Source organism: Mizuhopecten yessoensis, unplaced genomic scaffold, assembly GCF_002113885.1.
Source record: "Mizuhopecten yessoensis strain PY_sf001 unplaced genomic scaffold, ASM211388v2 scaffold10847, whole genome shotgun sequence".
Taxonomy (NCBI): domain Eukaryota; kingdom Metazoa; phylum Mollusca; class Bivalvia; order Pectinida; family Pectinidae; genus Mizuhopecten; species Mizuhopecten yessoensis.
Genome location: NW_018408751.1, coordinates 63,107 through 87,074, shown reverse-complemented (window position 1 = coordinate 87,074; position 23,968 = coordinate 63,107). Strand labels below are relative to the sequence as shown.

General features: G+C 35.8%; 1 protein-coding gene and 1 long non-coding RNA gene across 3 annotated transcripts; one reads left to right on the top strand and one right to left on the bottom strand.

Annotated features, from left to right (window-relative positions):
• Window positions 1-1,285: 1,285 nt before the first annotated feature.
• Window positions 1,286-10,179, bottom strand: LOC110462955 (arginine/serine-rich protein 1-like). 2 transcript variants are annotated; one of them, XM_021517234.1, is made up of 9 exons: window positions 9,899-10,179; window positions 7,515-7,640; window positions 6,974-7,042; window positions 6,154-6,662; window positions 5,118-5,281; window positions 4,090-4,274; window positions 2,463-2,527; window positions 1,844-1,938; window positions 1,286-1,498 (listed from the first exon to the last, which is right to left on the bottom strand). In XM_021517234.1, the coding sequence occupies exons 4-9, from the start codon at window positions 6,579-6,581 to the stop codon at window positions 1,386-1,388; spliced, it is 1,050 nt and encodes a 349-aa protein (XP_021372909.1). In that variant the 5' UTR covers window positions 6,582-6,662; window positions 6,974-7,042; window positions 7,515-7,640; window positions 9,899-10,179; the 3' UTR covers window positions 1,286-1,385. The 2 variants fall into 2 exon arrangements, with proteins under 2 accessions (XP_021372909.1, XP_021372908.1); XM_021517233.1 differs by having other exon boundaries at window positions 10,062-10,179.
• A 2,127-nt stretch (window positions 10,180-12,306) lies between these two features.
• On the top strand, window positions 12,307-21,081 carry LOC110462966. The gene is made up of 2 exons (XR_002464330.1): window positions 12,307-12,376; window positions 20,604-21,081. It is a non-coding gene; the product is annotated as an uncharacterized LOC110462966 (long non-coding RNA).
• Window positions 21,082-23,968: the final 2,887 nt, after the last annotated feature.

Below are 23,968 nucleotides of genomic sequence, written 5' to 3'. Positions count from 1 at the left end.
CGTATAAACATGCACACCACACAGGCATCATCTAATAAGGAATTATCCGCACGGTCTTATTTCCTATATCTGGACAGTATCCCAGACTGTAATTAGTATAGGATTTAATTACTACATTCACTACATGTATAGGATTTAATTACTACATTCACTATATGTATAGGATTTAATTACTACATTCATTATATGTATAGGATTTAATTACTACATTCACTGTATGTATAGGATTTAATTACTACATTCACTATATGTATAGGATTTAATTACTACATTCATTATATGTATAGAATTTTAATTACTACATTCACTATATGTATAGGATTTAATTACTACATTCACTATATGTATAGGATTTAATTACTACATTCACTATATGTATAGGATTTAATTACTACATTCACTATATGTATAGGATTTAATTACTACATTCACTATATGTATAGGATTTAATTACTACATTCATTATATAACAAACAACTTGGATTATGTACAAGTTTTATTTTCACAAAAAATCTATACAGACACTGAAACTGTTAAATAACAACTTTTAATTGATAAAAACACATCCAATTATTTGACACATGGTAAGTAAGACCATTTAAAAGCATACATCTAAACTTAGTACTTTTAAAGTTCAATTGTCACCATAGCAATAAAGAAGAGGCCCATGCTCTACTGGGATGGTTGTTTGGTAATTTTCAATCCAGAGCATGTATGTATGGCGAAGATCAGATAGTAAATGGAGGCTCTATTGTGTTGGCAAAGCGGTGTTATAGCTATTTTGACAATGTCAAGGGTCATAATCCAGTCATGCAAGCTAGGGCACATATGGCTGGTTTTCGAAATGAATCGAGCTCTCATCAATATTTAACTACTATCTAAGTTTGGTGAAGATCGAATAGTAAATGGAGGCTCTATTGTGTTCACATGCACTATTATAGCAATTTTGGCAAATTCAAGGGCTATAATCCAGTCTTGCATCGGCTCAGGTGATCTAACAACACAAAAAGAGCATTGCTTATCAACAAATGTAAGTACAAGCAACTGTTAATAGTTCAGGTGCATTCAAAGAGCTAGTATACTCCCAAATATTAAGATGCTACATATTCCAAGAGCCATCTTCCAAGAGCCATCGAACTGTACACCCTAAATAGAAAGCATTTATATGTACTTTTGACAAGATCGGGCATAAGCAAAGCATATCACCTGTTCTTGAAATACATATCTTTACAAACTTTTAATGTAATTTTTGTTTGTTTTAAATGAAAATTTCCTGCTCAAAGAAATAAGCAAACAGAAGTACACTTTTTGATGTTAGAAGCCTAGAAAAGTTTAACATTGTAAAGATAATGATGTAGGTAATTTGTGTGAATAGTTGGTTAAAATTATTTTTTTCGTCCGCCACCTCCTCGTCTGTCCGGAGCGTACTTCAGACAGGATCCAATGGCCCCATCCACCTCATGTTCAGTAGCAGTACCGAATGTTTTTATCACACTTGCTGAAATGTATAACACATGAAATAGCTTAAAATATAGAGGATGATTGTTTGTTTCAGTGTAAGATCGCAATATAATTGCGTGGTATAATCGCATGTAATAAATAGCTTTAATTGATATCAAATATCACACAAAAATATCTCCAGTTTTAGTAAAATATCTGCCGTATCAAATTAAGCTATCGCGGGTTAAATCCATTTGTCAGTGAATAATTGCTTTCTTTTACTGGAGCGGGCATCAATGATATTTTTATGAGAGGAGAATGCACAAGACTATACTCACTTCAATAATAACATAGTTGTTAAATGTTTCTGTAAAGAAGCAGATTTTACTGTCGCAAATATTACCTTGAACAACTTTAAAAACTGCCGTCTTCTGGAATGACATTTTCCCCTTGTTTCCCTTCATGTTGAAGCCAGCCATTACATCATTCGTCATAAATCTGTCAAAAACAGGGAACATGTCCATGAACAATATGAAGGCAAGGTACCTTTTTGTAAATAAATTTGATTGGATCAACCAGTCTTTGTTACAAGTTTACATTAAATATAGTATATCATACTGCAAAAGTTTCCTGAAATCATACTTGTTTATTTATTTATTGGGGTTTTATGCCGCTTTCAACATTATTTCAGTTGTATCACGGCGACACTTATTCATGATCCCTTTGTAAACAAACCAGTACTAGGCTAGACAATGTGCCTTGCCCAAGGGCACTCCACCATGACCGTGGTGTCGCGACTGGGGATCGAACCCGGGACATCCGGTTTCAAAATCCCCGACGCTAACCACTCGCCCACAGCGGATTCCTGAAATCATACTTGTGCAAAAGATGATGTTATAAATCTGTTAAATAACACTAATATCAAAAGAATATATATAGGATTACTTGAAGAAAGTGAATCAAACAATAAACAGTAATACTGGTAAATAACTTGAAACAATATATATTCATATTACACTTACCTATCCATAATCTTCCTCACATTGTCCTTTAAGTTTAAGCCGCCGACACTACAAAGTCGTTCGATCTGTAAATAAGACGTAATAAAACTATTTGAGTAAAAAACATCAGTTTCTCGGTTATGCGAGAAAGCTTTAATTTTCCAACTGATAACAACCTCAGAATGAGAACAAAAATGACGAACTATTGCACATAGCACTTCATTGTCGGATAACCCTGATACATTACTGCACATTTTATCGTGGGCCACTTGACTAGGAAAATCTCGTAATCAGTAATTATTAATAAGGCAGTTTCATTCGTTCCACAAATTGGTTTTGTTGAAATCTAACCAATCAATTCAAAACTCCCCTTACATGTGCTTTGAATACCCAAATATATACAGCTTTTAGCTACACTTTAATTTCTTAGTTTATATAACTTCTTACAGAAATCAAACTTAATATTTTATTAAAAATGAAATTTTATATCCAAATATGAATTTTAAGACCTAGGTAAATTTGCTTTTCAACTTTATCGACACCAAAACAATAACATTCAATATGCCTATTATTACATACAGTTGACTTGTCTCCCCTGTTCATGCATATTCATGAAAACGAGATTTCGAATGTCAATTAACCCACGGCATACATTATGAAGTGTAACGGAAAAAGTGCAGGGTTCGAATTTAAGCTCGCATACTCGCGAAAAGCGAGTGCAAATTGCAAACTGCGAGTAGAGATTTCAGACACCAGCATTTTTTTGCGAGTGAAAATTTTGGGCTGAATAATCCTCATTTCTAATGGTCGGTCTTTACAAATTCTTTCTTTGACAACTCGCGGTCATTTAAGCGCATTCTTGTCATTCGCCGAATGAATGATTCAGCTTTTGTCATTAACGGAAGTTTACAATCGATACATGTCCCGTGCGCATGTCCGTTAGGAAGTACCTGCACAAATAATGATGACGTTTACCGCATGCATGATGTTTTTCGGTAATCTATTTTTAGTTACTATTTATAGCGCAAATACGATAGGCTTGACTAGTCACGTGGTTGTATTGGGGTTTCCCAAGGTTAAATTTCACAGCTCACTGCACCGGCAAAATAACAAATGGACAAGTTGCTGATGTTGCCCTTAGAGAGTATGACCCAAAACCTGCTGTAACAAGATGGTGGTTGTCGGGACAAAGACAGAAAAGACCAAATACTCTACCATATGGAGCAAGAAACTAAGATGCAGTTTTTATGCTATATCTTAGAATAGCCTGAGCAGGCCAGCTTCCTTTCACAGCAAGGTTTGCGTCATGTATACATCCCAATGACCATAATTTAAAATGTCAGTTAATACTGTGTTGTTTTAGAATCTAATTCTAAGTTAACATGTCTAATAAAGTTGGAAAAATGCAAATTGCAAGTTGTTTTCTCATTTAGCAAGTAAGAAAAAATACCACTTGCGAAAAAATGCAAGTAGAAAATCTGGTTAAATTTGAACCCTGAAGTGCCGTGGTTGCTGATGATGATTGCAATTAAACATTTTTAAAACTGCAACTGACAATGTTCGACCAAGCTGTACTACAGTATATATTGTTTATACATTGTACAGACTGTAAGTGATCCATTTTTTTTCTAAACAGCATATAACTTACCACAAGTCTTCGATTTTCTGGATTCTTAAGTATTTCTTCAATTTCACCCAACTCTTGAAGATTTTCAACCTTCTCTGGTAAAACCTCACCAGTATCGCCTTGCGCAGGAGCTAAATGATCTCTACTCAACGTCGACAATTGCTGTCGCATGTCCGCCAAAACGAACAGCACACGTCTTTGAAACCCTTAAAAAATACATAATTGATGAAATAACTTGCAGACTTGTTAAAGTAGTAAATAAATTCTCATAATACTGTGAACAAATAATATTAGCAGTGGTATAATTTTCGTGCTTAGGTTAAATTTGAGCGCAAAACTAAAACCAGGTTATTTCAATGTGTTTACTTTTAAGTAATAAGCATAACATAATAAACAGAATGCGCAAAAATGTCTTTTTGAGCCAATGGGCCAAATTTCAACCCTACATATTTAAATGATTTCACAGTAATCATTCTCCTTGAAATGTTCTTAATACACACACACAAAAAGTTGTTTTCCTCATTAAATGTCCATAACATACACACCAAATAAAAATACAGCTGGGGTAGGAGCGATGATTCAAACCCGGGTCGCCAGAATATGAGTCTGGCGCTCTACCAACTGAGCTACTTGGGCTAGTGCTTGACTACTCAAATTTTCAACAGATATCATAACATTATAGAAATCTCTTTTTAGTTTTACCTGGAAGACTAAGCCAGAGACTTTTTGAAATGGAAAAATACGAAAAAACCACCCGGGAAAGATGTTTCGATTCATGCAAATTTCCATGTATTGTACACACCAATATCAATTTTATGCAAGTTTTTGAAAAAAAAACTTTTTTTCTTGCAATGGTATCATCTGGTGGCCAGTACCTTTAAAAAACTATAACGTTCTCGTGGCTTTCACAATGGACACTCCGTACTGGCTTGACCCAGGAAACGGACTCGAGAGTGACTCTTTAAGCTGTTAGCTTTTGTTACAATCAAGCTAAAATAAATTGGTAAAAACCAACAATTAAAATATTATTTATCTGGTTTTTCACATACTTGCTTCAGTCATTGGGAAGGCCTCTTTTCTTGTCGGAGTCTCATTTGCAGCAAAAATGGACGGAGTCCTCAGTTGGCTGCTGAACCTGGACCGGGACAATCTTTGACTCCTTGAACTGGACCATCTCTCACTCCAGCACCGGGCTGATTGCCGACTCCTGGACCTAGTATTGACAGAATATTTACTATGGATATTTGATTTATAAAACAATCATCGATTATTAATCACTTTTAACTATTATTTTATTAAGGTTTAATGGTACAGTACATGCTAGTACATGCACCTGTTAAAAACATCGATGTTCCCTTAATATGTGTATATTAATTCTTTATAATCTGACAACACTAAAAATAATTTAGGAAATAAAAATATTATATAAACCAATCTGACAGTACTATATCAACTAAATGAATATTCAAATTGTTTTAAACAATTACATGTTCGTTCAAAAACCTCAGTTCTGATTTTGGGAATTGTCTATTATATGAACCATAAAATGCCACAAAATTTTGGAAGTTTAAAATGAAAAGTAAAGCGAAGTAAAATTTTATTTATGTACACTCCAACGTCTGCAAATTGCTCTTTTCTCTTCTAAAACCTGAAATTACACCAAATTTAACCCTTGATTTAGCCTTGCCAGGGTATTTATAAACTGTGTTGTTCTCGGAATTGTTCCTATCTTGTGCCATATTGAAACCGAATGAAAAGGTTGATTGATTGATTGAAGTTTAACGCCGTTTTTAACAATTTCTCAGTTATATTACTGCGGCCAGTTCACCTACTCATGCATTTCCTGGTTTTCTCACCAGTACTCCACACAATAATCTTCCCAAGCAACTGGCTGCTTTTCCACATAGATTAAGCCCAGTGGTGGAAGACGAATGACGCATGTCGCATGAATAGGATACTAAGAAAATGAATTACTAAACAAATCCATTTTTTAAAACCGATAGTTCAAATTTCTCTATCGATTGTCGCCGTAGTAGGCCTTTCTGATCAACTTTCAATTTAAAGCAATTATCAGTACAACCTTACCTGGACCGTGATGACCTTGGACTCCTGGACTGGGATGACCTCCGACTCCTGGACTGGGATGACCTCCGACTCCTGGACCGGGATGACCTCTGAGGGCTAATTGATTGCTGTGACCTTGAATTATTTGTCTTTGAAGGTTTGGTGACAAGAGGTTGTGGAGTGGATTTCTTTGATTGGGTGACTGGAGGTCTGCCACTGGACTGTTGCGACATGGCAAGTTGAGGCCTTGATGATACTGAAGTTGTTTGTGTGACAAGAGGTTGTGAAGTGGATTTCTTTGATTGGGTGACTGAAGGTCTGCCACTGGACTGTTCCAACATGGCAAGTTGAGGCCTGGATGATATTGAAGTTATTTGCGTGACAAGAGGTTGTGAAGTGGATTTCTTTGATTGGGTAACTGGAGGTGTGCCACTGGACTTTTGTGACATGGCAAGTGGAAGCCTGGAGGAAGACTCAGAGTTGTCTTTGCTTCGTAAATTTCACTGGAGGAACTGGGAGATTAACCATACCTGTACAAAAATGATTGTGTTCTGTATTTTCAAGTTTGTATTTCTGACATACAGTTTAAACTTTACTATAATGATGATAGAACATTAGTGTTAGTTGGTCAATCATTTCATGCTGTAAATTTGTATAGTGCACATTTACTGTATAATGTTCATTTTTGTCTACAGAGGTCACTTATTCATGAGCACTGCAGATATACACAACTCTCGATCATTATTATTGACTTACTGTAAATCTTAACGTTTTGTGGCCTCATTACATGATAATCATGAAACAAATTTTACACCATTTCTACAAATGCACATGCACTCACCAGTTCTTACTGGCTCATTTCTGCATTCTGATATATCATTGTCTGCCTGCTCCTTCTCTGTAACTCCATCTGTAATAAATGGCACAAATATAAAACCGGTAAATAATTACTTTTGGCTTCCAGACTATGGCATTTACAGCTATATGGACTGTGTCTGGTAACACACTGCTTACATGTCCCTTTAATATGCTGATGTACACTGTAGTCCTATCAAAAATCTACAATCACTATTAATTATATGGTATAAAACATACTTCTGTAAGCATATCCATACACTGATTTTGTTCTACAAGCATCATGTTAATCTGCAAAATATACCAGTACAGTATTTCAATATATTCATTTTTTAAAACCATTCAACTTCTAATGTTGGCATTTTAAGAATTATCTCTTAAGTTATTTCAAATCTGGCCTAAAATACTCATATAATTTCCTATCAAATAGCATTCATAACCTTTTGGAATTACAACATAAACAAACTAAACTTCAAAAATTGGTATTTTTGTAGCATAGTTCAATGCAACATAGTATGCAGTTATACCTGTTAGAAAGTCATGGAACTGTTTTTTCTTTTGCTTTCGTTTAACCATGGCATCTGCATCTTCATCATCATCAGATGTTTCGATGGTTGTAGTATCATCATGACGGTCACACTCTGCTTTGCTCTCTAAAACAGGAACATACTGTACAATACATACTAACAACTAGAGACGCTGCAATACTACGAAACCAGGTTTTCATGTTTAGCAATCAGAAAATGATGGCAAACTAGAATATCACTGAAGGTGATGAATACTCCCAGCTGGTGCCTGACAATATACATATGTATGAGAAATTCAAGGGGCCATAACTATCATGGTATCAATCATTCTTGTGAAGTTATATTGAATTCTGACCAAGGGTTGCTGAGAAATAGTGTTCACAAGAAATGTCCACAGACCAATGAAGCGACAGGCGTGACTCCTATATAGCCCCCAATATACTACGTATACTGGGGGTATAATTAATATGGATGGGTATTGTTGCTTCAGCTTGACATTTTCGCCATTGCTTCAAATATGAATTGCTGCGTTCTGCCATTTTCACAAAACTGAAATATATGTTTATTGTATCATGGATAACTGTTAGATAGGGATGTACAATTAATTGTAACATAAGTGATTTATAAATTAAGAGCAGTTTTTAGCTACGACACGCGCAGTTAGTGCCCTACTGTATCTGTAAAAAATATTGTCAGTGTAACATTTATAAATATACTGTTGGCGAGCAGTATCCATCCATTTTTACAGGATTTTAAAGATTTTTCAGTCTTTCGAAATTCAGATTTTCAAGCACTAGCCTGAAATACTATATTCCCATGTAAATTATCAAAATTCATTCTAGCCCATCACTATATATATATATATATATAAATCATTAAAAATGCGGACATTTTTACTAGCCCAAAAACAGTTTTCCTAGTTTTTTTTTTTACCTTGGCGTTAGTGCAAATTTCAATCACTCATTCACTGATGTTTTCATCAAAACAACAAGTGACAGAAATAATCCTCACACTAATAGAAACTAGGGATCAAGGTCGTATTATTGTTCATTATTTTTTCAAAACTAGTTTAATAACATACATAACTGTGTACGGGCCTTAATTGATCCTGACTTAATGTCAAAATCACAAAGACTGGGCTAATATTTATCTCTAGATAAAGGATAAAGATTTTATGGCTTATTTAAGAGAAAAACTGTTTTCTCTCACAAAATTGTAAGAATCAGCGCGATGCCGAATCGGGTTGAATTGTACAAGGAACTTTACGCTAAGTTTTCATTGAAACAGCCGTGTAAAACAACAGAACATGAGTCCTATATACATTTAAACATACATTGCATCAACTTACCTTGTTTTATTATTTTAAATATGTACTGTAGTTGCTGACTCGTTCTCTCCCGCACACGGTTTGCAAAATGGCGGTCAAATTTGGTTCAAAAGGCGGCAAAAAGCGTAGTCTCGTTCAACCAGACTCTTGTTGCCTGCGCAAGCCACGCCGAATAGAGAGTGATAAAGCGTCTGATTGAACGAGACTACAAAAAGCGGCACGCGTCGATCTATTTTTAGGAAAGTAAATATGATTTTCTTTTCGGAATTATCGAAATTACATGATAAGAAGCTATCTTTATAAAAAATTCTGCAAATCTTTGTTCAACAAGATGAATTCAAACAAAATATTTTAAAAGAAAAGAAAAAGGCAAAAAAAATGCGACACCACTCGGAAATTTCAATTTCAGAAACCAATTTAAGGGCACAAGCAAGGGAAGCAACTTGAATAAATAAAGTGATCGAGTTTTAGTATTCATTTGCAGCAGTATCACGATTATTGAGCAACGACGTTTTGTCACATCATGTGTATAAAATGTATAAAGTTGATAAAATACAACTTATTACAAACTATGACCAAAACACAACGTCGGTTCGATGTCTAATTGCGACGTCGGACTGACATCATGATTTCGACGTTGATACAACGTTGTATTTAAGTCGCCGACGCCGTGACCTAAATCCAACGTATATCCGATGTTGATCCAACGTCATGTGTTTGCTGGGACTGATCAGTCCACATTGGTATAAAATGTATGCTACTGAAAAGCTAGTTATTAACTTCTACACACACACCTGTGTCACAGGTATGAAGATTACCGTATTTATTTCAATCAAACACCCAGGAAGAATAACAGACTGACACAATTCATGAATTCCCTCGAAATCTAGCACATTCATTCCAGCATTAATTTGTTTACCTGATTTTCACAAATAATATACTTAAGTTAGTTGCTTAAGTGCATGCAGAGTCTATTTTCTGAAAATCATACAGATGTTACGAGTTTCGTAGTAACGCTCGAATCACAAGCTAAAGGTACTGCTGACTAAATCTTTACCGGGATTTTATGAGAAGACAGAAGATAACTCTGGAGGATAGCAGACGACAACATCGGAATCATGGGATGGCCGCCATATTAGCGTAACATGTTCAAATCACGATGTCTGTATTACGTATTTTCGGGGGGTTTTCACATATAACATGCATGCTAGAGTATTCACCTAGTTCATATAGTTCCTAAAGACTTCAATCGTATCCATTTTAAGTATCGTTGATTGTTATTTAAGCTAGGAATGACTATTTTCGTCTCCTCAATCTGTACGGTGTATCTCGCCATCTTTCCACCATAACAAAGCCTTGTAGTTGCAAGCACGGCGCTGATTGGTCAGTTAGCCGTGGCCGTATTGAAAGCGGAGCGCAGATTCACTTACAGTACAGTTTCTGCGCGTGAGACTATTCCACATACTATATAAATCCCGAAATTCTTGAAAATGTTGTCATTCGTTTTATTGAAACGACGGAGGTATTGACCCTCCAACCCACACATCAATATGGAGCCATTGGTAACCTTTAAAGCAATTTAAAGTGGGACGGATGACCCGTTGATCATTTTGGGAACTGGTGGGGAAATATTTCCATATATAAACCCATCCCTGATAAACCACAGGATAAAAACTTCCCAATAGCGGGAACGTTTAAGTTTCCCAAATGACACCGTAACTAGAAAGAGATATAAGATCTCTGGAGAAATACATTTATAGTTGCAATTTCTTATAGTCAGTTAACAATATATTTATAAGTATAACTGAGAACTTGTTAGGTCAAAAGTACTTAGAGAAATTAGTAATTCCCATTTTGGGTGAATATTTTAAAGTTATTCCCATATTTGGGAACGGTGAATATTGCATATTCGGGAAAGAGATTAGTGTTCCCACATTCGGGAACAAGTAGAGAATTTCCATATCTGGGAACAAAATAGTGGGGAAAATTATACTAGTTACCTTTCTCATTCTCTGTACATTACTAGAGTGTTTTGAGCTGAAGTGACATATATTGATGTTTATTTTGTGAATTGTAAATAAAATGTTGAATTTTATCATGATTGTTGCTGGTTTTACTTTTGGTCACGAGTGCTAGGCTGGGAACGAACCTTATAAATTTCATGATAACTGATCTCACCCACAGGATTAGCTGGGTAGCAGAAACGTTACATTGGCGTCGTCGGCAGGATTTTGGATTAAGTTTCCAAACAAATAATTATTCCCAGTGTCTAGTGGACCAAAGGTAAAGGAGAGCTTCTGATAAAATTCGAATTTTCTGTTTGTAAAATTAACAAACACAAAATAAGAATTCTACAAAATCTTTAATAGAGTAAAATTGTAAATTATGGATTCTGGAGACGAATCTGAAGTCACATTTCCAAATGGGAAGGCTCATTCGGGTACTGGTACGGAGAATGACACAACCATGAAGGGGTTTTTCGATGAGGAAGCTCCGGGACAATCCCATAGAAAGTCTGAAAATATACAGAATAACCCATTCAGCTGTATGATGCTGTGTATGGTGTCAGCAGGGAAATACACAGTCTGCAGAATAAGTTTACTAAATTAGAAAATTTGGCACATGATAATGATAAAGAAATAAGGCACGTTTTGTCTCAGGAGATTGGACATCAGAACATGTCAGGAAATACTTGGGAAAACAGGGAACGGTTTCCCCAGGGGGATAAACACAATAGTTCAGCAGATTATGTTGAGGTTATAGGGGATAGGTCAATCCCTAGACACAGGACAGATATACGAGTACCAGATAACATTTTGGGAAAAGGGGATGAAAGTTCCCAGGAAAACATACACTATTACATAGTGAGCGAGCGAGCTAGGAATGAGGATGGAGTCGGTTGCATGGCTCGTTTTACCAACTTGTAAAGATTTGGCTATTAAACGCCGACTGCACGACCGGCTAGTCCGGCAAAATGTATATTTGTATGTTTGAGCACGGACTCTAATCTAATTCCGTGGTTTGAGTTTTTATTTCGGATTCGAAGTGTGTATCTTTCGTTGATCGAGCTCCGTCTACCTGTATTTGGATTTTCGAACATGTTTAGTTACAATGTTGGCGGAGCCTGGCAAACGGAAGGTTTCCTAGGAGCCCTATCGAGATTGTGTACCTCTGTTGTTGTTTTTTTTACGCAAATTATTTTTGTAAAAAAATCAGTGCAATAGAAAACACGAATCAAACCTTTGCTGGGGTTCGTCAGGGACATTCCTGGGTTCGTACAGGAACAAAGGAGTAGAGAAGTTAGGGGGAAAAGGTCAGGATTTTAAAATGCTTGATATTTCTTATGGAAAATATTGTGATTTTGGCGTTTCTTAAGTATCAATATAATCCGTATATCATATCGACCAGCAGAAATACCTGTCCCCTCAATGAAAACTGCTCACGCCAAACTTCTCGGCCAATGAAAAAACACATAACTCGGGGTTCGCGTCGCACACCTTCCCGCGAGGTCGACCCTCATAGACTTGACATTTTGGTGAGTCCTGATTTTTTTTCTCAATTGCAAAACAAGCGTTGATCCCGTTGTCAAATTGATACTGATCTATAGGTTTTCTCTCCGATGTAATGGATTTGATATGGATCGCTTCTATAAGAATTTCTTGTCGGAAATATTTCTTTTCTTCGAGACCAAATATCGTGCACATCAAAGTCAGTGTCTTCCAACTCAATTGACTGATTAGGCTATTTGATCTCGGATTTAACTCTTAGAGCCTTATAGTTTCTGTTAGACGCCCTTGATGACTTCTCTCTTAAATAGATGTGCTATTGCGATTGCAAATTTACAAGGGGTAAATGATAAACTATTAAAAGTACATGTACATTTGAGTGTTCCCCTAACGTGGGGCATTATCAAGAAACAAAAAAATATGAAAATTTGGTGAACATCGTCAAGTAAATTCCAATATTCCCCAAATTATGGGTACATATGCTGATTCTCTAACCTTGTACCTGTATACCTGTATGTAGATACTAATTAGCCTGCAGTGATATTTGAGGTGTATTCTTATTTTGAATATCATGGGTGTAGCCACACCCAGCTGATGAGTTGGGGCAAATTGAAATTGACACAGGGACAAAGCCCCTCAGCCTCCCCCTCCTTGAAGGCTACAGTAGTGAGCCCTACACTTCATCATCTTATGGTCATTTTAAGGAAATAAATGGTCACAGCCACTTTGGCCCCTTGAGTATAAAGTCTAGATTCTGATGCTCATTATCTACTGATTTTTTATAGAACTTTTGCGAAAATCCACTAATGAAATTCTGCAGATGTTTTGAAGGTTTTGCACTTTGTGGCCCCACCCTCAGTCCTTTTGGTCCTCGACCCTTTTTTCAATATTCATTCTAATTCCCAGTATCATTAAAGTTTGGTCTTGAAAACTTCATCTAAGGATGACTTTATGATATTTTGATCCAAATTCACCAGAACCAGATGGGGAGGGGGGAGAAACAGCCATTTTTAACTCATTGGAAAGTTTGGTCTTTTGTGTGTTAACTAGCTGGAGGGGGGCCCCGGGGGCACACCTTTTAGCCCAAGGGCTTTAGCCAGGTATTTTGGTAAAGTGCCCCTTAACAGCAAAAGATATCATCAGCATTTGGCACAAAGTGGGATAATATCATAGATAATAAAAATATACAACATTTGATATAGCGCCCTATCTAGCTAACATAAGCCACTCTAAAGCGCTTTACAGTACACAGATATACAGTTAATACAATTAGCATATACATTTATTAATTCATTTTTTTTAGGAAGTCGCAAGAGCTGCCTTATCAGGCGCTAACTACTAGTCCTATGCCACCTGGCTATCAATATTGATGAGAGTCTACCATTGTCCATGAGAGATTTTTTTTATAAGACTATGCACTCAGTGACCCCCATTCAATGCCCCCTAGGGGGGTCCGACCCATCTTCAGTAGATAGATTCTGATTCCCGCTACAGGTTGAAGATTACTGCAAAGTTGCATCAAAATTACATAGGCTTCTAATTGAAAGTTAAAATTAAGGATCCTCGTTCTGTTGTAAAAAACTGTAAATTTGCATTGAGAATTTTTTCTTGCCTAACCAGCTTTGATAAATTGTTTCTGAAAAGAAAACCATACCTTGCATGACTTTTATATAAAAAACATAATAAAGATGAAATAAACAGAATACAATCAACAATGTTCTAGCATGTGTGTAAAAATTCAGCGGGGCTCAAATAAAAGGAAAATAAAGATCAGGATTAAAATCCTGGATTTCATGTTATGATACTAGTGCTCTATAACTAGCTGAGCTATTTAGTCGACATATCTAGAAGTGTCCAGAACCAACTGTGCTACAGTTATATTTAATACTGTATCTAAGACAAACTCTAGGGGAGGTTACTCTATATATGGAAAAAAAACACTGCACTGGACAGGGATCCTTAAGATTGGTTATGAATGACACTCAAAAGCAGGAGAAATGCATTCACCATACAGTCATCAGTGTTTTTGTTACCTTAATTTTACAACAGCCTGTTCCTTAATGAACTGGGAAAATATAGCATAATTTGTATTGAAAACGAATGTATATTCCTCATTTTTTGGTCATTTTGGGAAAATAAGGCACTTTTTAGCTAGGGCCAACAGTCTGTATTATGCAGTAAAGTTGAGCCGAAAAACCCCACTGATACTATAAAAATATATAATAAAATAAAAATGTCACCATGCCAACTATCCATAAGATTTTGAAATGCTCAATAATATTAGCTCCATTAAGCAAGTTTTCATCAAGAGTTTTATAATGATTATGTATTATAATTTCTTTGATAATCAGCAGGTAAAATAACTGCTCTTTATCCAGAGAGGTCACCACACGTATTAGGCTGAGAATATCTTTATTTTGTAATTGTTTATTTTTCAAAGATTTTAAATAAACAATTATGGCATAAACATGACATAAACACATATTCAAAAGCACACAAAACACACATTGTTTTCTATGGCGGTACATTTAGGACATGCACAATATTATTTTCTACATTTATTATCTTGAGCGCTCAACATAACTTCTCGATTGCTTGACATAATGTCACGAGCGCTCGACTTATTATCTCGTTATCCAACCTCTCTACATTGTACATAACAAGTAAGAATTGTTCACACGAATAAGAACACTGCAAACAGGCGCATAATCCATTTTGAAACTACTTTAAACTTCACATATTAATTTTCTAAATATCCATATGAAGGTTATATCATTTCTATATGTAATGCAAATGTGTGTTTTAATGAAATAATTGGAATTTAGCCTGACGTCTTGAGGAAACATAATATAAGGTCTTTGCATAAAAAGTTGACGTCATAGTACAACGACGTCATAATAGGACGTTTGAAAGCCAAACAAGAATCTTGACCTGACAGAAAATCTACTATCACGATTTCAATGCAATACTATTATGAAGCGATTCATACGTAAAGTCTAAGTTAAGCTCCCGAAATAATAAGCCGAGCGCTCGAGACGATATGTACAGCGCACTAGAAGTTATGTCGAGCGCTCTACATAATAAGTCGAGCGCGCGAGATAATTAATGTAGAAAATAAAATTGTGCATGTCCTAAATGTACCACCGTAGTTTTCTTCTAAGCCATCATCATCATCACTGTTATCAATTTTTAACACTTTTAGTTGCTATTAAAGAAAACAACTGAATACTGACATACACAAAATCCAAACAGACATAGACAGACAGACTGAGTCAGATTGAGTAATAAAATCTATTACCTGTAACGTTAACTGAGCCAGATCAGGTTATCTCAGTCGAGGGCTAAGATTCTGAAACATAATCCCAACCAAGGCGTTAGCCGAAGAATCTTGGACTGTGACCGAGATTAATAGAAGGGGAATACCCCTATCTCACCCACAAGGGGGTGAATGATTCTTTTTCTCTTACCCTGTTCTCCCATTGTGTATCATATACACAATGAAATGTAAACGTTACATGCTAAATTCAGGGTTGACGTGACGTCATTTTATTGTTGAAGTGACAACATACCTTTGTTATGAATAGGGGAATCCCCCTGTCTCAACCCTAGGGTGAGACTAATAGAATCTTCCCCTACCTTGAGGGTGTGACAGAAAAATCCCCAACCCGAGGAGTGATGTTTTTTGGTTGTCTAACCCGAGGCTCTGCCGAGGGTTAGACAACCAAAAACATCACCCCGAGGGTTGGAGATTTTTCTCCCATCCTATTATATCAGTCACAGCTCCACCGACAATAGTCTGCCATGTTTGTAAACAAAAACACATGTGGGGTATGCATATCGTCATTTGACTTTTGATGACGTCACAATTACCGATGACGTATTTTAATGACGTCAAAATTGAACACGTGCTAATCGGCACGAAGCTATCTCCCCCTAGTGGGTGACAAGCTGATCTTTCCCGGCTAAAACGGGAGACACACCTGTGAAGGGTGGGGGAAAAAGATATCTCACACCGGTAAAAGTGGGGATACACCTGTCCAGGGTAAGAGAAAGAAACATCTAGCATGGGGTATGACGTGGGATATCTCTGTCTGAGGTGCGAGAATTGTAAGACTTTCCGAGTAAAGAGTCTGATTGATGTATGTTATACTTATGGTAATATAAAGTATATGCTATAAACTCATAGCAAAATGCAGGTGGTTGATTAAATGGCAATAAATAATTTAAGGACTGTATTTAGTATTAAAAACTAAACTAATTGCGGTATCTGTGCTGTAGCATTCAAGTGAGGTGGCACTATAAATGATACCGTTAGAAGCACGGTCCCACTACAAACAGAACACAATACATCTCAAGCAAACACACAGGTGTACACTGGTACACAGTAACCAAAAGGTCTAGGATAATGATATGTGGCTAGTAGCATGCTGGGATAAAGGGCTACCTAGTTTGTTCAAAGGAATGATCTTCGTCAATTTTCAAGGTCACAGGGGTCAAATATGTTAAAATCTTTCAATGACTTCTTCTGAATAATCAAAGAGGCCTAGGGTGATAATATATGGCCAGTAACATGATGTGATAAAGGGCTACAAAGTTTGTACAAATGAATAACTTGACTTATATTCAAGGTCACAGGGGTCAAATATGTTTAAAACCATTAAACAATTTCTTCTGAATAACCAAGAGGCCTAGGATTATGATATTTGACCAGCAACATGCTTGGATGAAGGGCTACCAAGTTTGTTCAAATGAATGACTTTGACTTATATTCAAGGTCACAGGGGTCAAATATGTTTAAAATCTTTAAACAACTTCTTATGTATAACCAAAAATACCAGGGTGATGATATTTGGCCAGTTAACATGTTGGGATGATGGGTTACCAATTTTGTTCAAATGAATGATCTTCACCAATTGTCTAGGTCACAGGGGTCAAATATGTTGAAATCTTTAAACAACTTCTGAAAAGGTCCAGGGTAATGATATTTGGCCAGCTTAATGTCCTTGTTTGACTTTGATTTTAAGGTCATATGTGTAAATCTTTTAATGGATTCTTTCGAATCGAACAAAGTGTGAGATTAATACCAAGTGAGCGATTCAGACCCATTGGGCCTCTTATTAGGTAATGCTATTCTGCTATAACGTCATCTGCCATAAGAAAAACAGTTACACTAAAAATATTCAACCATTTACATGGAAATGTACCGTAGCAAATATTAATCTGGCTATATTGCAATTGGCGGTTTCTTGTTTAAATGACCAAGATTTAATGGTATGATTGGGTAAATCAGCATCATGTTCGGTACATTGTGATTCTTAAGGTATTTTTCACTCCTTGACACTGAAGATAATTTGTTTTTGAACAGGGTGCCTAGATTATGTTTGTTGTTGATAATTCACACAACGTTGAATAAAGATTATTTTATTTGTTTAACCATGAATAGCACAAAATTCATTGAAAGAGAAAAGTAACACGTTCTAATATTTTTAACTATATCACTGATTATTGTAATCCCCTTATTGAACCTATTTCTATAGAAAATGACATTATTTCCAATAGTTATGTTTTTAGCTCACCTGGTCCAAGGGACCATGATGAGATTTTGCCATACCTCAGCGTCCGTCGTCTGTCCGTCCATCCTTCAACTTTTCCTTTAAAACGCTACTAGTCTTGAACGTCCAAGTAGATTTTGACTAAATTTGGTCTGGAGCCTCCTTAGGCCAAGGGGACTCAATTTTGTATAAATGGTGGGTGTGGCCCCCCTGGGGGCAGAGGGGCAGGGCCCAATAGGGGAAATAGAGGTAAAACCTTTAAAATCCTTCTTCTACTGTAGGGATTGAGGGATTTTATTCTAATTTAGTCTGTAGCATCCTTGGGCCAAGGGCACTCAATTTTGTATAATTGGTGGGTGTGGCCCTCTTGGGGGCAGAGGGGCAGGGTCCAATAGGAGAAATAGAGGTAAAACCTTTAAAATCCTTCTACCGTAGGGATAAAGGGATTTTATTCTAATTTAGTCTAGAGCATCTTTGGGCCAAGGGGAGTCGGTTTTGTATAAATGGTGGGTGTGGCCCTCCTGAGGGCAGAGGGGCGGGGCCCAGTAGGAGAAATAGAGGTAAAACCTTTAAAATCCTTCTTCTACCGTAGGGATAAAGGGATTTTATTCTAATTTAGTCTGGAGCATCTTTGGGCCAAGGGGAGTCAATTTTGTATAAATGGTGGGTGTGGCCCTCCTGAGGGCAGAGGGGCGTGGCCCAATAGGAGAAATAAAGGTAAAACCTTTAAAATCCTTCTTCTACCGTAGGGATAAAGGGATTTTATTCTAATTTAGTCTGTAACTTCCTCTGTAGGAACGACAGGATTTTGATTTGGTAAGTAAATAAGAACCAGTTCTATTTGTCACGTTTTATTTCACAACAATGATCACAGTCATCTGTAAATAAAACCAGGGTACAATTACATTGTGTTTACATCGACAGACAATTGAGCTGTACACTATTAATATGAACGATTGAGATACAAACAATTGAAGCGTTCGCTTAAAGCTTACAGTGAGACCCATAATAAAATGATGATAACATACCTATCAGGTATTATGATGTAAACATTAGATAAAACAAGCCCACGTGCCGACTACAGCTTGAAACTCAACACGGATGTTATTCTTTACTCCTAATAAGAAAAACGATACCCGGATATTCCGGAACACTAACAACCCACATGCAAAGGGCGATAATCCTCTAGTAAGGAGTTAAGATGATTCAGCTGTGAAATTAATAAAGACCCAATGATGTTAATTCTTCAAATAGGAGTAAGCTTCCTTTTTCTCCCAAGAATTAAAAGTGTAGCTAGTTTTTTTATCCAAATTAAGTTTAGGAATTCCGTGTAAATTCACATTAAATTCAATGTCAAGAAGTGTTAATTTGTCATCCTCCCCCCCAATTGAAAATACATATTAGGAAGAAGTACATTGATACTATACTTTTTACTAGTGTACCCCCCATCCAATTTATATTATTTTTAGACCAGAAATTTTTGCATAAAGATTAAGTTCTTCAACAAGTCCCTTCAAAGAATTTTCTGTTCCATCTAGTATGAAAGAAGTGTCATCTGCATATTGAGAATTTAGAATCTGACTGTCATCAATATTGATACCAGTAATATTTCTATTATTTCTAATCCTAATTGCCAATATCTCAGCACAAAGTATAAAAATGTAGGTGCGATTGGATCACCTTGGCGACAGCCGCATTTTTAGGTCACCTGAGACAAAGTCTCAAGTGACCTATTGCGATCGCCTTTTGTCTGGCGTCGTGCGTCGTCCGTCCATAAACAATTTACATTTTCGCCTTGTTCTCCAAAACCCCTGAACCAATTTCAATGACATTTTGCAGAAACCTTCCATGGCTAAAGGTCAACCAAAATTGTGAATTATTTTGTCCCCAGCCCCCCAGGGGCGGGGCCAAAAATGGTCAAATTGACTAAAATTTCAAAAATCTTCTTCTCAAGATCCAGATTTGGTAGAATCAAATACTCTTTGTAGATGGAAGGGTCTTAAGGTGCCTTACCAAAATTGTGAATTTCATGACCCTGGGGTCTCACGTTTCCCCCTGGGAAAGGGGTAAATTTTACTATAGTTTAATTGTGAATTTTATGGTCCCCAGCCCCCAGGAGCCTGAGGGGCGGGGCCAAAAAGGGGCAAATTGACTAAAATTTCAAAAGTCTTCTTCTCAAGATCCAGATATGGTAGAATCAAATACTCTTCATCGATGGAAGGCTCTTAAGGTGCTTTACCATAATTCAGCTGACTGACAGAACCACTATTTGTACATATATAGTACATATACTACCCAGATCTTTCACACTACTTTTGCATTACATGTAATTCAAGTTACCTTTGTTACAAAATGATTTCTTTTTCATTTGTTAACATAGATAACATCAGTTTTTACATAACTCAGGTGACCGTTAAGGCCCATGGGCCTCTTGTATATTAAAGAACGATACTAAGTTAACCCCCTAATTAATTGCAGGACAAGAATGTAATAGTTTTACCCAATTTATCAAATCATTACTTCTTTAAAATTATCATCTTGTTTATTGGTTTTTCTCCATCATCTATCCTTAAAGCTTTGCTGAAATTATACTTCCCTTCACCCTACGCCTTCTAATATTTCTAATTCCTTCTTTTTCCTATCCAACTTTTCAGAATTTATATCATTCTGATTTTCAAGCTTAATTTGCTTTTTTTTCTGATAGGATGAGTAAGAAATTGATTTGCCTCTTGTTTCCATAACAACAAAGAAAACAGTAAAATGAACATGATGATAGTGACAACAGGATGATGAACACAACAGAATCAAACAGGACAACAACAACAAAGACACAGTAAAATGAAGAACACAAATGATAAAAGAGACACAAGGATGATGAAGACAACAGAACCAAACAGGACAATCATACCAAAAAGAACAATGGAGACAACATTTAAATGAAGATAACAAATGATATAAGGGATAACTGGATGATGAAGACAAACATAACCAAACAGGACAACAACAACAAATACAACAACAAAGACAACAGTACTATGAAGACCACAGATGATAATAATATCAACACGATGATGAAGACAACAGAACATAAAAGGACAACAACACTAAATACAACATTAAAGACAACAGAAAAATGAAGACCACAAATGATAAAAGAGACAACAGGATGGTGAAGACAACAAAACATAACAGGACAACAACAACAAATACAACAACAAATTAAATACAACAGTAAAATGAAGACCACAAATAATAATAGTGACAACAGGATGATGAAGACAACAAGAAGAAAAAAAACAACAACAAAGATAACAGGATCATAAAGACCACACATGATAGTAGTGACAATATGATGATGATGAAGACAACAAAACAAAACAGGACAACAACAACAAATATACAAATGAACCATGAACACAACATAATAATAGTGACAACAGGATGATAAAGACATTTACAACAGAACCAAAAAGGACAACAACAACAAATATACAAATGAACCATGAACACAACATAACAATAGTGACAACAGGATGATAAAGACATGTACAACAGAACCAAAAAGGACAACAACAACAAAGACAACAGTACATTGAAGACCACAAATGATAATAAAGACAACAGGATGATGAAGACAACAGAACTAAACTGGACAACAACAACAACAAATAGAAAAATAAAGAAAACAGTAAAATGTAAACTACAGAGGATCAAAATTGACAACGGAACCAAACATCAAATCCAATGGAAAGGGACATAACCCTGGTCAGATATATCTATGAAGGTGATCTAAGCTCTAGTTGGGTGATTTGGCATCTGGGGTATCTGAAGCTGGATGGATTTATGATATTTCAGCTGCATTATTTACTCCTTTAACAAAGTTTTGAACCCTGGCAAACTCTATTATTGAGGTACAAAGACCTTTATGGTTATAGGTGGGGATCCGATATCATGTACCCCTCCGTGATAGTCCTGAGGGGAACATGTAATCATACTGAGTCAAGTGCTTCATATTGGTTGTTTCCGAGCTGGGGTTAAATTCTCTTGTGACTGGATGGATGAGTGCAGCTGAACTAGAATAAATCTATTTTTGCAACAGTACCTCTTGCGTCGGAAAGTCTGACTAGGGTTTAGGTTATCTGATCCAGAGTATCTGTCTGATAGGATACGATGGCCTGCCAGCTCAAGAACAGAGTAAACAGTTGCAAGAAAATAACATTGGCTGTAAATGGGCAAGACCTGGCTGAAATGATGATGAAGAAAACGGAAGCAAACAGGACAACACCAAATACAACACCAAAGACAACAGAACCATGAAAACTGCAAAGAATCACAATGATAACAAAACCAACAGCAAGAGCAAGACCAAAAATGATAATAGAAACAATAGAATGATGAAAACAACAGAACCAAACAGGACAACAACTCCCAATAGAACAACAAGGACAACAGTACAAAGAAGAGCACATGTGATAAAAGTGACGACAAATGGGACAACAACAAATAAAACAACAAAGACGACAGGATCATGAAATCCACACATGATAGTAGTGACAACAAGTTGATGAAGACAACAAAACCAAACAGGACAACAACACCAAAGACAACAACAAAGACAACAGTAAAATGAACATATTATGATAGTGACAACAGGATGCAGAAAAAAAAACCAGGACAACAACAATAAATAGTAAAACAAAGACAACAGTGTAATGAACATGATAATGGTGACAACAGGATGAAGAAAAAACCTTAAACAGGACAACAATAGCAAATGATAATTGAGACAACAGGATGAAGACAACAGAATGAAACAGGGCAACAACACAAATACAACAACAAAGAGAACTGTGTAATGTACATGATGATAGTGACAACAGGATGAAGAAAAAAAACTTTAAACAGGACAACAACAGCAAATACAACAACAAAGAGAACAGTGTAATGAACATATTGTTAGTGACAACAGGATGAAGAAATAAACCTTAAACAGGACAACAACAACAAAGACAACAACAAAGAGAACTGTGTAATGAATATAATGATAGTGACAACAGGATGAAGAAAAAACTTTAAACACGACAACAACAGCAAATGCAACAACAAAGACATCAGTGTAATAATGAACATGATGATAGTGACAACAGGATGAAGAAGAAAAAACAGGACAACAACAGCAAATACAACAACAAAGATAACAGTGTAATGAACATAATGTTAGTGACAACAGGATGAAGAAAAATTACCATATTGGACAACAACAATAAATAGTAAAACAAAGACAACAGATAAATAAAAAAATGATGAAAGTGACAACAGGATGATGAAGACAACAGAACCAAACAGGACAACAACAGCAAATACCACAACAAGGAGAACGGTGTAATGAACATATTGTTGAAAATGAAATATATAGTAACGTGTGTACTCAATGATATATATGTATGGGTATGAAAATAAAAAAAATTGTAATGTGTGTATTCAATGATATATATGTATGGGTATGAAAATGAAAAAAAAATATAATGTGTGTATTCAATGATATATATGTATGAGTATGAAAATAAAAAAAAATGTTATGCGTGTATGAAATGTAATATATATGTATGGGTATGAAAATGAAAAAAAAATGTCATGTGTGTATTCAATGATATATATGTATGAGTATGAAAATAAAAAAAAATGTAATGCGTGTATGAAATGTAATATATATGTATGGGTATGAAAATGAAAAAAAATTGTAATGTGTGTATGAAATGTAATATATATGTATGGGTATGAAAATGAAAAAAAATGTAATGTGTGTATGCAATGATATATATGTATTGGTATGAAAATGGAAAAAAAATCAAATTGTAATGTGTGTATGCAATGATATATATGTATTGGTATGAAAATGGAAAAAAAATCAAATTGTAATGTGTGTATGCAATGATATATATGTATTGGTATGAAAATGGAAAAAAAATCAAATTGTAATGTGTGTATGCAATGATATATGTATGGGTATGAAAATGAAAAAAACCCAAATTGTAATGTGTGTATGCAATTATATATATGTATGGGTAT

What these genes read in the sequence shown, in the direction of transcription:
- LOC110462955 (XM_021517234.1), bottom strand. Translation starts at nt 6,581, where the DNA reads ATGTCACAAAAGTCCAGTGGCACACCTCCAGTTACCCAATCAAAGAAA. An exon ending in CCAAGGTCATCACGGTCCAG is followed by an intron (nt 5,282 to 6,153) that starts GTAAGGTTGTAC and finishes TGTCAATACTAG; the next exon opens with GTCCAGGAGTCGGCAATCAG. An exon ending in CAGAAAATCGAAGACTTGTG is followed by an intron (nt 2,528 to 4,089) that starts GTAAGTTATATG and finishes TCTTATTTACAG; the next exon opens with ATCGAACGACTTTGTAGTGT.